General features: G+C 31.3%; 3 protein-coding genes across 5 annotated transcripts in view; 2 read left to right on the top strand and 1 right to left on the bottom strand.

Moving 5' to 3' along the window:
• The window catches only part of Mms19 (MMS19 nucleotide excision repair protein), a 37,941-nt gene that overhangs the window by 11,822 nt on the left and 10,748 nt on the right, over positions 1 to 15,371 (bottom strand). The window contains exon 1 of one of the 2 annotated variants that reach the window (XM_074140079.1): positions 932 to 1,241. The exons of the other annotated variant lie outside the window; for it this stretch is intronic. Coding sequence (XP_073996180.1) covers positions 932 to 1,010 — 79 coding nt within the window. The 5' untranslated portion in view covers positions 1,011 to 1,241. Of the gene's footprint in view, positions 1 to 931; positions 1,242 to 15,371 lie in introns of those variants that run through there. 2 annotated transcript variants of the gene reach the window in all.
• LOC141460262 (ubiquitin domain-containing protein 1) lies at positions 729 to 9,359 on the top strand. 2 transcript variants are annotated; one of them, XM_074140100.1, is made up of 6 exons: positions 729 to 912; positions 1,503 to 1,643; positions 1,753 to 1,989; positions 2,061 to 2,183; positions 2,263 to 2,381; positions 2,925 to 9,359. In XM_074140100.1, the coding sequence occupies exons 2-6, from the start codon at positions 1,562 to 1,564 to the stop codon at positions 3,063 to 3,065; spliced, it is 702 nt and encodes a 233-aa protein (XP_073996201.1). In that variant the 5' UTR covers positions 729 to 912; positions 1,503 to 1,561; the 3' UTR covers positions 3,066 to 9,359. The 2 variants fall into 2 exon arrangements, with proteins under 2 accessions (XP_073996201.1, XP_073996199.1); XM_074140098.1 differs by lacking the exon at positions 729 to 912 and having other exon boundaries at positions 1,403 to 1,643.
• Positions 12,090 to 14,978, top strand: LOC141460265 (transcription initiation factor TFIID subunit 10-like). Its single transcript, XM_074140103.1, has 4 exons — positions 12,090 to 12,332; positions 12,406 to 12,526; positions 13,341 to 13,405; positions 14,468 to 14,978. The coding sequence occupies exons 1-4, from the start codon at positions 12,328 to 12,330 to the stop codon at positions 14,667 to 14,669; spliced, it is 393 nt and encodes a 130-aa protein (XP_073996204.1). The 5' UTR covers positions 12,090 to 12,327; the 3' UTR covers positions 14,670 to 14,978.

The raw sequence follows: 15,371 nt of genomic DNA, 5'->3' as shown, positions 1-15,371 counted from the left end.
TAGTGAACTTTGATGAATAACTAAAAACAAAATTTTTTCGCCTGCCTTTGGCTTAGGATTTCCATACCTTCAAATCGCTGTACACCCTACCTTGCGGGATTTGGAATCAGGTCCTATGAAGGCTCAGTTGGAGGTTTGTCACCTTCACCGCCACTATATCATGAATGTCCGGGCATAGTCTCTGAAAGATTTAGGTTTGACTACCGATTCTTTCAAGTAGTTCCACTTTAGCCTTGACCGGAAATTTAACACGCTCAGATCATTATCTCACAATAAAACTGTTTGGAATGCGCTAGTTGATACTAAAGATTAACCAAGATTTTCAAATGGTATTAACACGATATTATTTTATGAAAATCCGTCAATAAAGCAATAAATAATCAAATTATAAACTTTTTTAAGTATTTTTAAAATTTGTAAGTACAAATTTAATGAACCCTACAAAAATAAACTTTACAAAAAAATAACAACAAAAATTCAACAAGAAATCATTTATTCATAACTGATTGTTACATATATCTTAATGATAACCATATTTTTTATCTAACCTAGAATTACAAAGTAGCGCTAACGACCAACGTTTCAATTCTAAAAGTAAGCAAATTCCTTCTAAGAATAAATAAAGAAAATCAAAATTATCATTATTCTTTACCTAAAACTCAAAAAAGCAAATAACAGCTAATTTCTAATCGGAAATGGACTATCATATGTAAATATAAATATTTAAAATTGCCCCCAAGATGTATCCAAAATAGGCAATCAAACGTTACATTATCTAAATAAGCCACCTTTACACATATAATCATGTTCCTTCACACAATTACTTATTGCAATATGATTATATTAATAAACTAACTGCAATGAAATTAAATTAAAAAACTGCAATGAATTATAATCATCAACAACATAAAGGTTAGGAATTGATATTTACCTTTGACTGCTTTAATATGTAGCTCAGATTCACTAAAATCTTCAGTTTCACCATAAAGAAGTAGAGTTTTGATAGACATTTCATTAACTTTTTGGCAATTACAAGTACCTCAATTCGGTCAACGTTTTTTAAGTGTTATTGTAGAAGTTAACAATCGGCTGCTGTTACCTTCAAGCTCGCCAACTCATACTATCTTCTTAATACAGTAAAAGTTAAACTAGATTTACAAATATCATCTCTAAGTTCAAACAGAAAGGATTTTTGTTGAGATTTTTAAGATTATAGTGTTAATACGTAGCTTCAACTGCCAACTTCAACTTTATTTAATTTATTGCATTTAAAATTTACTAAAATTTTGTTTTTCCTTAAGATTTTTTGACAAAGCTCTTGTCTCTTCATTTTTTAAAAGTAAAAAGAATTACACATTAAGTGTACTGCGCATTTTCTATATTCTGAGTAAAATTACTTTCAAGTTGAGTCAAGTCATGCCAACCTAACAAATAGGTTTCACTACCCAATAGTGAAGTGATTGTACAGGAGAATATGGCAACTTTATTACATTTTTTTCAAGGTGATAACAAATTGTGCTACTGATGAAGCTGAAATGCAGCACACATTGTTTTATTCAGAATGGGAGGATGTATTGGAATTAATCGCAGAGGTCGTAGTGGAATAGATAATTCATCAGAGAATGTTGCACGTCCTACATCAGGTAACCTTTGTACCAAATAGTGCCTAGTCAAAACATTCAAATGAGAAAAAGTGTTTTCTTCAATAGTTTTTGAATACCGTTTACTACTAATAGTTGTGTCTTTTTATAGGTAGTACCAGAAAAAATCATCTCCTTTGTCATGAGACAATTAGGTGGAGATCTGATGTGCCTTTAACCGAAGGGCAGTTAAGGAGTAAAAGGGATGAATTTTGGGAAACGGCTCCAGCCTTTGAAGGGCGGAAAGAAATTTGGGATGCTCTTAGGGCAGCTGCGGTAGCAGCTGAATCATTGGACTTTCAATTAGCACAGGCTATTCTCGACGGAGCCTGTATTTCAGTGCCTAACGGTAGTGTTGTAGCTCGTTTATAGTATACTTTTCGTTGATTTAATTATACTTAAAAATTTCAATTATTTCAGGCTTTTTAACTGAGTGTTACGATGAACTAGGAACTCGCTATCAGGTACCCGTTTATTGTCTGTCTTATCCGATAAACATTGTTAAAGAAGATAGTGGACGTGATTCTCCCGCTGATACCTCAGGTTGGTAAAATCTTCTCTCTAGGTACCATAGTCGATTTTATTATTATTATTAATGAATATGTGACATGTTGTCTATTAGAACCCGTAGAAGGAGGCACTGAAATAATGTTAAAATTAAGATTGTCATCTACCTGTCAAGATATTAAACTTCCTATTTTTACGACAGACACCATAGGAATGGCCAAGAAAAAGTTACAGGTACAACAGTATTTCATTGGCATTTACTAAATAAACACTAATTTGTGAATTTTTTAAAGGTTTAGGGAGGTTGATCAAGAGAATATAAATAACATTACTCTTAATTTCTATTGGACTTTGCAACATATATTTACGTTTAAATGAAAATCCAATGTTTCAAACGACATTGAAGTCGTTAAAGTTTCCTTCTCAATTAGTTTTCAAATCATTTGAAAGTGAAGAGTTTTTTAGTTTTGTTTAAGTTATTACTGCGTCATTTAGCAATAGTGCAACGTGCTGAAATATCAATAATCTTTACATTAACATATAGTGTTATTCGAACATCAATCTGGCTGATCTCTTAAATTTTCTACTTATTAGTGTATTTATTTGTTCAAATGACTCACATAGGGACCCATCATTTTTTCTGGAAACGTTTTGGAAAAAATATGTATTTAAGGTCGGTTTTGGCGTTATTTGGCTTTCTTTCTAAATTGTTTATTTTCAGAATTTTTTTTTTCCACCTGTACAGTGTTAGTACATAAGTATGTTGTTTCTGTTCAGTACCAAGAAGGCCTGGAACCATCCAAACAAAGATGGTTTTTTGGTGGAAAACTACTTGGAGATAAGCTACACATTGAGGACGCCAAAATCCTTCCTGGTTACGTTGTACAGGTTATTGTGAATGCAGAAAATGCTAGTTGAGATTATAAAAAGTGCTAATATTACTAAAGTACTTTCTAATCATTTATATCCTATACTTAGCTTTTTTCTTTAAGATGTGGAACATTTGTCCATCTTTTTGTTCTATAAAACTCGCTACATTTTTTTTTTTATTTAAGATAAAAAAAATCAAATTTAAGCATAATAATTTCATATTATTTTGTTATGATTATTCAGTTCATTGATTTTATGACATTAAGATATTTTGTTTGTTTGTTATATTTTTACAGATTAATATATTGCTTAAATATATTTTAAGTTGGTTAGTAAAAAAAAGGAAAAATTAGGAGACAAATATTGTGATATTTAAGTAATTCTTTACACATACACAAAAAACTTATGATTCTTACAAAAATTATCACAAGCTTTAATATCTATGGATATTTACTTTTATTTCGGTAGTTTTTCCTTTAGAAGATTATTTTTTATTAAAGATTAATTAAACAAATAAATGGATGAATAACAGAAAAAATTCTTAGGCCAATACAATAAAAAGTAATTATAAATACAGTCAACCAAAGTACAATTTAGTATAATGTTTTTATAAAACATAATACTAAATAATTATTAAAATAATAATTACAAACATTTTTCTTATAATTTATCGTCCAAATTTTTAGTAATTGAAAAAAAATGAATAAATAAAAAAATTAAAATGCCTTCCAGATGTAATCCAAATGTGATTCGATTTGTAAGGCTCTTTAGCAACGAAATATAAATAACAAAATAAATTAAAAACAATTATTTTTAAAAAATCGAATAGGTAGTTATAGAATAAAAGAAATATAGTATATTTCAAAATGAAATCAGAGATCACAGGGGGCTGTAATATAGTTCAAGCTTATACTAGGGTCATTCAAGTATAAATCGAAATATTTATAGTGATGGTGATTTAACTGGTTTTTATAGAGATGTTTTTTTTAGCTTACTATTCCCTATAAAATGTAGAATTGGCATAAGTCTGGGACAAGCCGTACGTCGTTACCAGCGGGACTGATTGATTGAAGGAATGTCATTTACCTTGATCAGCAGAGGTTAGCGGGAAATGTCACATTCTGGCTTTCAGATTTCTAGCCTAAAAATTCCGAGGGCATGTACAGTCTTCGGGTCTTCATCACTAGTTACCCGAAAATTCGCCCTGGTCGTGCTCAGTGATAGCTTGAGAGCTTCTCTCCCATTTCCCTGAGCTTCTTTTAATTAAAGCTGATTTCTAACACAAAATTTTCAGAAACCATGTTCAACATTCATTCAAATGGTAAAATTGTGAAACTGTAATGTTATAATTTACTTAAAAGACATTCTAGAGGAACGCTTACTCCTTGTTCCAGAAGAACCATCCAAAATGGTGGTTCCATCACCACTCAATCAATCCACTCGCTATAATATGTTTATTAAAGAAATGGCTTTTTAGGAGAGTGGTGTGGAGGTGATGTTGGAACCTTTCCGGGAAAGTTAAAAAAAAACGTTCGCTGACGTGGTCCTTCCTTCTTTATTCGATTTTTGTCGTGTCCCCTCAATGTTGCGACACCTAAACTAAATTTAATCTTTGAACTTTCTGCTAAACATGAACTTACAAGCTTCTGAACTTCAGGGGACTAAAATCTAAAAATCTGCAAAACTTTCAATACTTCCTCCTTATTCAGTAAGAGAAAGTTCAAGAACTTTACAAATTCGTTTATTTTTAAACAGATAAATTTTGTCCTCTGATGTTATTTACATTTTTAAAATAATATCGAAAAAATTCACATTTTCTAATAAATGTTTTCCTCTCTAAACCTTAATGTAAAAAACAAATTTTTTTTCTCAGTTATTTAATTTTTGCTGAATTTTGTTTAATAATTATGTAATAATTTGTATATAAAATATTAATTGTACGAGTGAATTAGAAATTACTTAGATAATATAAATAATTAACAAATGAAATGGAAAAAAAGGTATGTCAATATTCATTTGTATTTAATATAATATATTTTAATTTAATTAAGTGAAAATATCACATTTGAAATTACACTCAATACACATATCAATTTTTTTAATATTGAAATTTAAAAAAATCACAGCAGAAAGAAAAAAAAAAATGAAAAAATATGAGAAGTAATGTATAGGAGACTGATCATTGTATATTTTATATCGTTAACGAGGAAACAAAAATGAGTGCATTTTTGTTTATTTCTGTTTTAAGAAACTTCTAGCGTTATAATAATTTATACTTCTCTTCATAATTTAAGTGGCCCATTAATTTTTGGTTTATTTTTTCAAGTATTAATATAATTGGAATATATCTTTTATTTCATGAAAGTAATGTAATTTAGAATAGAAATTGTTTATTGTTTTAGTTGGAACTAAAGAACATAATTTGGATAACTTTGAAACATGAACGATAGAATTTTCCATTAAAACAGTGGAAGGGGAATGGTCACAATAATGCCCTTTCAATTTCATACGATTGGGGACTGCCCAGTTCTGATTCAAAGCTTCAAAGAAGTTCTTTCAGATCTTTTAGACTTTCAACTGACGTTGAAAATGTTTCTAGCCTTTAATAGAAGCTGGGCATGGGAAAAAGGTTTGTCAGTTCATACCGTTACTTAATACCCCTCCAGAAATTGAATTATGCTTTTGGCCGGTTGGATTTGCGTTTTTGTTCATCAAAATGATACTTTGACAAACTGAGACAAAGGAACTGTTACAGATTAGAGAATACAACTTCAACTGACATCTGGCACGCACATGTTTCTTCTGAACCCTGTTACTGAGATCTGTTTTTCTGTGTTTAAAATTCCTGTCGATTATTCTTGAACTTACGCCTTAGGTACGGGGTAATTTCATCTCAACTACATGAAATATTTGGTTTAGCTCTCTCCACACTCTTATTGTTCCTTGAATTGAACAATTGGATTTTCGACTTGTTTCTTACTTTCTGCCAACTTTGGTATGAAGATTTCTCTATTCTAATTGATCAAGCCCTTCTAAGTTCCTCAGCAATGAGTTATGTAAAGATAAAAGTTTTAATCATTTTATAAATCACACATGATTGATTTAAGATGTAGCAATAAACAAAAGAAGTGTATATTCCAACCATTGAAGTTTGTACTGAACAACGCAAAACATCCAACTTATCAGTTATCTAAAAAAGAAATGTGAGAAATTATAAACAGATTGAAGTGATATGAAAAGAACTGCAGCCATAAACAAACAAGCTTCTGTTATCCAAATTACATTCTCTGTTTCCTCATAAATCAATAAATAGTTCAACTTATTTAATTTCTATTTTAAAAAAATTAATTATTTTTATTAAAATAAAAGGTATATAAAAATAATATAAATTTTTGAAAATTTCAGTGGCTACTTCAGTTGGTGAGTGTGCGTTCATAATTAGGTTTTATTATAATGATATTGTGGTTATCATTATTATTAATTTCAATATTATAATTTTTTTCTTTGTAAATAAAACAATCATTGTTATGTACAGAACTCGGTCTTAGGTGTATTTTTTATTTTATTTTATGTAATGAGTTTTTAATTTAATTTTTTACCATTGGGATATACTATTTTTACCATCGTAACAAAAATGAAACATAAAATATAGTTAGAATTTATTTGCTTTTGACCAAAATTTATAATATACTATTTATAATATAATCTTATCTTTTGAAATTTTTACAAAAACGAAGTTATTTGGTAGGATTTGGCCTACAAAATAATCCATTTATTACTATTTATAGTAAAATATAAATACATAAAATTAATTAAAACTAATTGTACTTGCAAAGTGCAAAGACTGATATATACACTACTATTTAGGTAAATAAAAATAAAGTAATAAACCAATATGTAATTTTATAACATTTATTTTTAGGAAAAAAAAATTAACAAAACCACGATGCTTATTTTTTAATTTCTTGAATTCTTAAACCTTGTATTCACTTGCTTCATATCATTTACTGATACTATACGATTCAACGACTTGTTGAATTCGATTTTTGTATCGTTTCACTACGTTGCAAATGATAGAAGTGTACGATTCAAGACGATTTAGCTGGTATTGTTTCGTATAAAATTCGGAATTTGGACAATGCAATAAATAGCTTCTGTTTTCTATGATCTGGTTATTCTTTTGTTTAAAAAAGGTTCTTTGATGTATTCCAGTTTAAACAAAATTTGGAACAAACTTATTAGAAAACTAATTTTCAATCTATCGTAAATTTTTATAAATTTCCATTGACTCGATCGTTTTCTCTTGATTCCATACCATATTGTACAATAGTATAAATAATTCAAACAAATCGAATAATAATAAACAGAACGAAAAAATGAAAACAAAATTTATTAGCAAAGAGAGGAGTCAAAAACACGTCCCAACTTTAAATCCTGTTTATCGTATCATGGCCGATAGGACCCGTCGGTTTACTTTATATCATATGTTGATACGGAACTAGCTGTATCCACTGACGACAAAATAATATGAACGGTGATAAGATACGCCTATTGCAGCAAGTGAATACAGGGCTATATGGTGCATTGCTTTTTAAATTAACTAAATGTTTTAGGGTTTGTTTCCCCCTTCAAAAAATATAAATAAATAAAGAAAGTTCTGGTCTACTTACAGGTGCTTAATGCATTTCATTAGGGTGCTGCCAGTTATACGGCCATTTTTGGCTCCTACTCCTCTCCTTCCACCTTTACGTTGACAGAAACACAAACCTAGATCCAGATTTTGATGAAGCTGCGTTTCATTGAAAATCGTCAATCTCTCCTATTGATCTCTGCAGAAAACAGGTTCTTTTAGTTGCTTTTGTTTGATGTTACACAACCCATTCCTTCTATACATCTCTTTGTGACCTGCATCTCAGTTATCCAAATATTGTACTCTTTGGAAGAGTAATAACTGATAGCTGATTTGCCGAAGAACCATGTTAAGACAGATTCCCCATCTTTCTCTTCCCGATAAGTATCAGCGTACCAGACAAAATACCCGAGCATGTGGAACTTGATGAGCCGTCACCGATTGTCCTTCCTACCACCGAGGGCTTTTCCTAAGTCTCCTACCGTTTCCCTCAATTCGTTGAAATCCATCAGTTAGATTTATAAAAATATATATACATATTACTTTTACTGATAATAATCAAATTGAAAGAAAACTTTTAAAAAATAATAGTAAATTAATATAAAGTTTTTTAGTTTATTTTCTTATAATATCTTGTTATAGCTAATATGTGACAACATAAAAGAAAGTAACCAATGAACCATGTGGTCAAGATCGTGGCACATGATTTTCTAGAATTCGTGCTTTTCTCAGATAAAAGTAAAAACAACAAAAATAATCTTATTGTAGTTATAGGCAAGAAAACCAAAAGCTAGTTTAATTAGCAAAAAATATCTATGATTAATTCCACAAGAATTAGACCGTGAAGGGCAGCGAGGCCTTTGGCCACCTCTGTGACCAACCCCTTTTATTTCGATGAAGTTTCAAAACATTCAAGGAATACGATTTGAAATTCACCATTTCTAAGTAATAATTTTGGCGATCAACCCTTATACAGATGTCCTACCGGACAGTAGATTGTGTTTATTTCAAAACTACTCAAAATAGCTTATTAATTTTATTCTAGAGCGAGCCTAAAGTAACACACCTCTCATGATGTCTGATTATTTGATTTTAAAAACTATTATTAACTATACAGAAATTTTTTTTTTTTTTAGTTAAAAATTAAATAGTACTAATTAATTAGTGCCGAAATATTCTCTCATTTTGGCTTGTGGGTGATTGACAGCTTAGACAGGCGCATCCTAACAAAGATGTGCTTTCTATTAAAGAAATGCACATTTTTAATGGTGCTAATATTTTCATTTATTTAAATTCATTAAAATACAAACGTAATACAATAAAAATAATTTATAAAAGCTACCTCAACTTGTAATTACAAAACATTTTGAAAAAATTGTATTTTTTTTTTTTTTTTTTAATTAACAAATAATTACGTTTGTAAATAGTCACATATTCTTTTGCGCAGCGTGTGTTGTGGTTTTGTATGCATGAATTTTATAAAATTTATTGAGAAAAAAAAGTTGTACAAATTATTTGTATAATATTATAAAGATATTTACCATAAAACAAAACTTTATTCCTTAAATAGGATTTATTTCAGTAACTTTTATTTATTTATTATTTTTGTAATTTAACTTAGTAATAATTCAACAGATAATAGAAAGAAGTTTGTTTTAATTTTGTATTATTATGAAATTCATTAATATATTGTTACTAGTACTTAAACAAAATTGTTTCTATTTTAGAAATCATTAATTTTCATTTTGAAATTGTTTAATGAACAACATTTTTCATTGGTTGAATTGAGAAAAACTAAATTTCAATCAAAACTAAATTTCAATCATTCTACAAATTTTAAAATGGAAGTGCTTCGCTCGGTAATCAGTGGGCTTAGATTGCGTAGTTCTCGGAACTTTACGAATTTCTCGACCTATAACTCATATTCCTATGATGGACATTTAGTTTCAACTGGTGAATACAGTCACGAGGTGTCCATGTGCTAAGATATTCAAGTCCATAGACCTTAGATGTCGTCTCATGATTAAAAAAAAAAAAAAAAAAAAAAAATGTGAATATTCATTCGATTTTTCGTCTTCTTTTTCACCTTCCTCTTCCTCTTCTCAAGTTGTTTTATTATATTTAAAAGAAGAAGAATTCACCTCCTCATTTCCAGCAAGAGTTCAGAAAACCTTTTTCACTATGAATTCTGGAACTGCTTTCTCGATTTTTCGCGATCAATGACTTCCATATTAGAGATCATCATTAAACACTCGAAAACTCGCAGTTTTCCTCGGACTTAATAATTTTAATTTTTCTCTACAAATATATAAAATCGAATCTAACATTAATAAGTTTAAGTTTGAGATTATTTCGTTTTGAAACAACAGCAACAGTATTTTTTCTTTCATTTAGTTTAAACTTGTAAGCGGGAGAGCGACTAGTTCGTGCCCTTACATGACTGTGAAATATACTCGTATAAATTATATTCTTGGAAAAATAAAGAGTATGTACTTCTGCTCAAATTCATAATTCCTAATTTGGTTTCTAAGAAAGAACGTAAACCAGCGTAACGCTGGTTTGCCAGAGGTAACATCCCTCATTTTTAGACGACAGCTTATTTCTTATTAATTAGTTTTATACACACAGCACATATAAGAAAGCAAATTGATCTGGTAATAGAGAAAATAGCAAAATCCCACACTTACTGAATGGCTGTAGGAAAAAGCGTAGCACTCTAGATGCAATTTCCCCCTTTAATCAGACATTCAAAACTGCTACTCTAAAAACAAGTGCCAGCTGGTAGCGAATATTTATTTAACTAACGCCTATAATAATGTTTGTATTTCTGTACTTGTTCTGTGCAGCAAGAATTACCAAACATATCCATCTTTTCCTCCCCTCTTAATCGCTCTAAATTCGATATAATGACGCTATAAAGTCCGCAAGTTACTTTCCTCAGCCCCTTGCTATTCAGCATCTATCAGCAGGCTGCCGTAGGTGAAGATAGTTCTATATTCCAATATGCTGCTGACATTATTCTTTTCAGCCTAAAGCCAACTCTAATCTTCTTCTTAAATGGCGCTACAACTCATGAAGAGTCTTGGCCTCCTCAATACGTGCCCGCCAGGCGTCTCTGTCTTGCGCAGCCGCCCTCCAGTTACGGAATCCAAGCAATGCCAAAGCACCTCTTGCCACACAGTCCTGTCATCGCGTTCTTGGTCTGCCTACCCTCCTGGGACCTTGTACGCTACCATCCATAATTTTTTTGGGTATTTCTTCATCCCCCATCCTTGCCACGTGCCCTGCCCATCGCAGTCTTCCTAGTTTTACAATTTTGACGATATCCGGCTCCTCGAACAAAGCATATACCTCCCGGTTTTTCCTGATCCTCCAGTTCTGTCCATCACATACAGGGCCATAAATTCTACGGAGAACTTTCCGCTCGAATACCGCCAAGGACTTCTCATCTACTTTTGACATGAAAGCCAACTCTAATAGTGGCCAAAATAAAACAACACAGCATAGATGGTGCACTGATCTTGGACTCTCATTGTCGAAGAATAGTGGAATTGAAAGTAGTGTTACTATCATTACCAGACATAGAAAGTTCACGATGCCGTCTTCACTAACATTAGGAGGATATCACCTTCGTGTGCCATAATATTGAGCATTTGGTCAAAAGTAACAATCGCCTGACCTATGGTGTTATATCCATACATCGTTAATGCTCTACAATTAATACTTTCCAGAATAGATTATGGATGTGTCCTTTTGGGGGACGCCAGTCAAACTTTCTTAGCGAAAGTTGATAGAATTCAGTTCAAACCACTGAGACCCTGTCTGGGAGCTATCAACCCCACTCCTACGAATACATTTTTGGTAGAGGTCAGTGATGGTCCTCTTGGAATTAGGAGGAAGCCTTTAGCTGCTCTAGAAGAAAATTCTACTCCTCGATATAGTCCATACCAGTGAAACCATGGTTTACAGCATTTTTAGAAAAGAGAGGATTTTACTGTACCGTGAGTAGGTTAAGGTTCAACCTCAACTCACCATTTGGTACTTATTGGCATACAAATAGACCCTATATGCTCCTGGATAAAGAATCAACAACCGAAGCCAATCACATATCCATGGCCTGCAGCAAGACCGAGTCAAGAACGATAGGGATCAGCTGTGGAGGGCAATATTGCACACGGACTGTCCGCCGCCAAACACTTAAATACTATTGTGACTTAACCAAACATTTGCCCAGACTTATATAACTACATAGTGACAAATAAAATTAAAATTAATACGCTTTCACGCAATCATACTGATAATGATTTTAATACTAAACATATTACCAGACAAACTGCCCACTATTTAGACAGACCAATGAATGATGGCTGATTTGCAATAACCATAAGGACAAGAAGGAAGGAACAAAAAGAATAGAGTGTAGTGTGTGCAAGTTGTAAATATGAAGTATGGATCTACATCTTCATACCAAAAGGGAATTTTCCAAGCTTAGGTTGGCAACACAACAATACTAGCTTGAAACCTATCCGTTAATAATTGTATTCTGACCTATGTGTGAATTTGGCGCAAGACGCCAACCAGGAAAAACTCTGTTATAAATATAAAAAACAAACTAATTCAAGATGCTGAGAGTTTTCTTCTTTTTGGTTTAAAATTGTGCTGAATCACAATTCAATCATAATGGCGTAAGTACAAAAAAAAAAAAATGCATTCTATATTTATCTATAATTAATTAATTTACTATACGTATGTTATTAGTTCTGGCACTCAAACTAATGGGGATAAGAAATCAAATATCACAAATACTACAACCCAAGACGATGAAGTAGATAATCAACTTTTGGATTTCCTTCCAAATCTTGAAGATTATACGCCAACTGTAAGTTCGTTATTATTATTATTTTTGCTTCGGTATCAGTAAAACTCCCGTATAGCGATTTATTATTTAGGAGTCTTTACCTTCTTTAACTACCTTTCTTCTAAGATAAAGTATAGCAGATTTTTAATTTTTCTTTGTAGATAATGTCCTTGATTTGATGATTTTCATAATTTTTCCGAGTGTGGTCCGTCTGTATATGTAATACAAAACTCAGCATGACTCATAAACTTGAAATTAGATCGAGTTGATGTTTCAATTAGGTGCTACCAACGAATCTGATTTAGTTATGGAAAAGTGTCACTTCTCTGAATCAATGTTCCTCCTTACTTAAGTTTTTTCTCGCTGGACCGTGTTTCTGGACCGAGAGAACACTGTCCGGAGACTTACATTCACTGAAAAACGCTCCGGACGCCAATAACATCATTTGTTGACACACATATATGTATTTAATGATAATTCTTATAAACTGAACGCCTCTCCCTATTTTCTGAATTCCTTTCTGGATGTTGGAAAACCTAATTATGGTCTGCTAGGTCCTGGATCTTGCAGTTTAGAAGAACAATCGTTAATGTGTTTAGTGTACAAGGTTTTATCGAACCTAATAAGAAACTCGAAACTCACCTCTTAATATATTCATTCTCATTACAAACTCCTGCAATATCTTTCTGGACTCTAAATCATTTTACATTCTCCGTTCTAATACTGAAGGTCATGTGGGCTTAGCATTTATCAGAGCATTGTGATAGTTATGTACTAAAATACTTAATCATGAATTAGAAAAGCATGTTTGTTATTCAGTTATTTTCATTTTTAGATTCCGGACGCAGTTTCAGGAGCGTTCCTCAATTCAGCAGGATTTGCTTCAGAAGATCCTCGTGTGTAAGTACTACTTCTTAACTAGTTTAAACATAGGCCTTATTCTTTTCACGCTTACCCTTTGATTACTCTACAGTCTGTTGCAAATTACGCAACTTTAAAAGAGAAAGGTTCTTGGAGAAAAAGCAATTTTTTTTTATTTAGATTTAAAATGTAACAGATTTGCAAGTTTGTTAGAAATAAAGAACTCTTCCTTAAAAAACACAGTGTGCTTCTTATTAACTTCTCTCTTAAATCTTGAATCTCCTTCTGATTATACTTAAAGGATTTATTGAACAACATCTATTTAAAAAGCAGGAATCTTTAATGAATTTGAGCAATGTCACCTACGAATTGTGAAGGCGTCAACTACTAAATTATGCCAATCCTGAAGTAGGTTGCATTAAAACATTTTTCCATTAGTCTTATCAAATACATGTTAAAAACATAAAGGAAATTTCTTTGTGTACTCTACGTTTTGTAATATTGTTAAAGTGCAAGACGTGATAGAAAATTGACACCAGTGTTAAAACAGTAAGTATAAACAGGGTTCGAAATGAATTTATATTTTTATCCAGGCAATGTTTATTCTTGACGAAGTACTGAACTGAACTGAATGCCAAATTCTAAAGAAATGAACTCTGACTAAATAATTTTCCTCAGGACGTTCAGTGAAATTTATAAGATTAATTCTTATTGAGTTGGATTCTAATAGAGGAATTATACATTAAACCTCGTATTTAATTCTATCGAATTAGGAGATCTTGGACAGAAAGTGGTTCCTAGTACAAAATCTTTGGAATACCCCCAAAACTCCTAAATTTCGGATTTGAACTTTTTCCATTATATTGGATTAATTGGTCACGAATTCGCTTAATCACGTCATGTTTATATCCGATGACTCAATCTGCCCCTAAATTTGCAAATGTGTTACTGTAGTAAATTGTAGAAAAAAATATGTTTTTTTCTAAAGTTTCTTAGACGAGATTTATGTAACATTTTCAGTGTTCAGTCAAACTTAATCTCTCAAGTAGAATTTTTAGTATTTAATTTTATGGAAATACCAATTGTGCCAATTTTTTGTAGGACTCGCCTGATCTCTCTCGCAGCACAAAAATTCTTATCGGATATTGCAAACGATGCATTGCAGCATTGCAAAGTGCGAACCTCGAATCAGTCTTCAAAATCGAAAACAAAAGATAGAACCTATACCTTGACTATGGATGATCTTACACCAGCCCTATCAGAGCATGGTATCGTTGTACGCAAACCTCCATATTATGTATGAACATATTTAATTAACGTTGTAACTTTCATTTTCAAAACCTAAAAAAACATGAAAATTAAGTGATTTGTGAACTAAAGCAATCACCAAGTATGTACGTTAAGTAAAACAAGTACGGGTGGAGAAAAGTCCATAAAATATTTAAGTATTGAAGAATTTTGTTTTCCTACAATATGTCATGTCTATAATAAGAAATAGCACAATGGAGACTATTTTTTAGTTACAAATGAAATTTAAATAAATATATATATAAATATTGTAAATAATTTTAAATTCGTTAATTTTTGTGATAATAAAAATGTTTATTAAAGATATAGTAGTATAGATTTCATTGTTTTTTTTTTTTTTTTGTTATTGTCTTTGACCAAAACCTCCTTAAACAAATTTTTGCCACGAGTGGGTCCACAATGGTTGAAATTTTGAAGATGAAACGATCTGATAAGGCGCCCTCTCCGCTACACTTCCTCCTTAAAAAAAGTAGCCGTAGCCAACTTCTGCTTCTGGCATCATACAATAGGTTTTGATCCAAATTACGCATGTATTTCGTATAAGAAAATTAACTGAGAAAAGAAACTGCCCCTATTATTAAAAAAAGGGTCATCTTTCTTCGCTCGTCTTATTTTTCTATTGAACTAATACTAAATTTTATTACTTGCAGATAATTCTTTGTTCTGCTACTATTCCGATAAGTAGGTGTAGTACAAC

This window comes from Rhodnius prolixus, unplaced genomic scaffold (assembly GCF_049639745.1).
Source record: "Rhodnius prolixus isolate KJV_2025 unplaced genomic scaffold, Rpr scaffold_6, whole genome shotgun sequence".
Lineage (NCBI taxonomy): Eukaryota > Metazoa > Arthropoda > Insecta > Hemiptera > Reduviidae > Rhodnius > Rhodnius prolixus.
This window is presented reverse-complemented; position numbering and strand designations above follow the sequence as displayed.

Excerpts from the sequence above, each read along its gene's own strand:
- LOC141460262 (XM_074140100.1), top strand. The coding sequence starts at position 1,562 with ATGGGAGGATGTATTGGAATTAATCGCAGAGGTCGTAGTGGAATAGAT. Across the intron at positions 1,990-2,060 it reads CTGTATTTCAGTGCCTAACG|GCTTTTTAACTGAGTGTTAC; the intron begins GTAGTGTTGTAG and ends CAATTATTTCAG. Across the intron at positions 2,184-2,262 it reads TTCTCCCGCTGATACCTCAG|AACCCGTAGAAGGAGGCACT; the intron begins GTTGGTAAAATC and ends GTTGTCTATTAG.
- LOC141460265 (XM_074140103.1), top strand. Across the intron at positions 12,527-13,340 it reads TTGAAGATTATACGCCAACT|ATTCCGGACGCAGTTTCAGG; the intron begins GTAAGTTCGTTA and ends TTTCATTTTTAG. Across the intron at positions 13,406-14,467 it reads GCTTCAGAAGATCCTCGTGT|GACTCGCCTGATCTCTCTCG; the intron begins GTAAGTACTACT and ends AATTTTTTGTAG.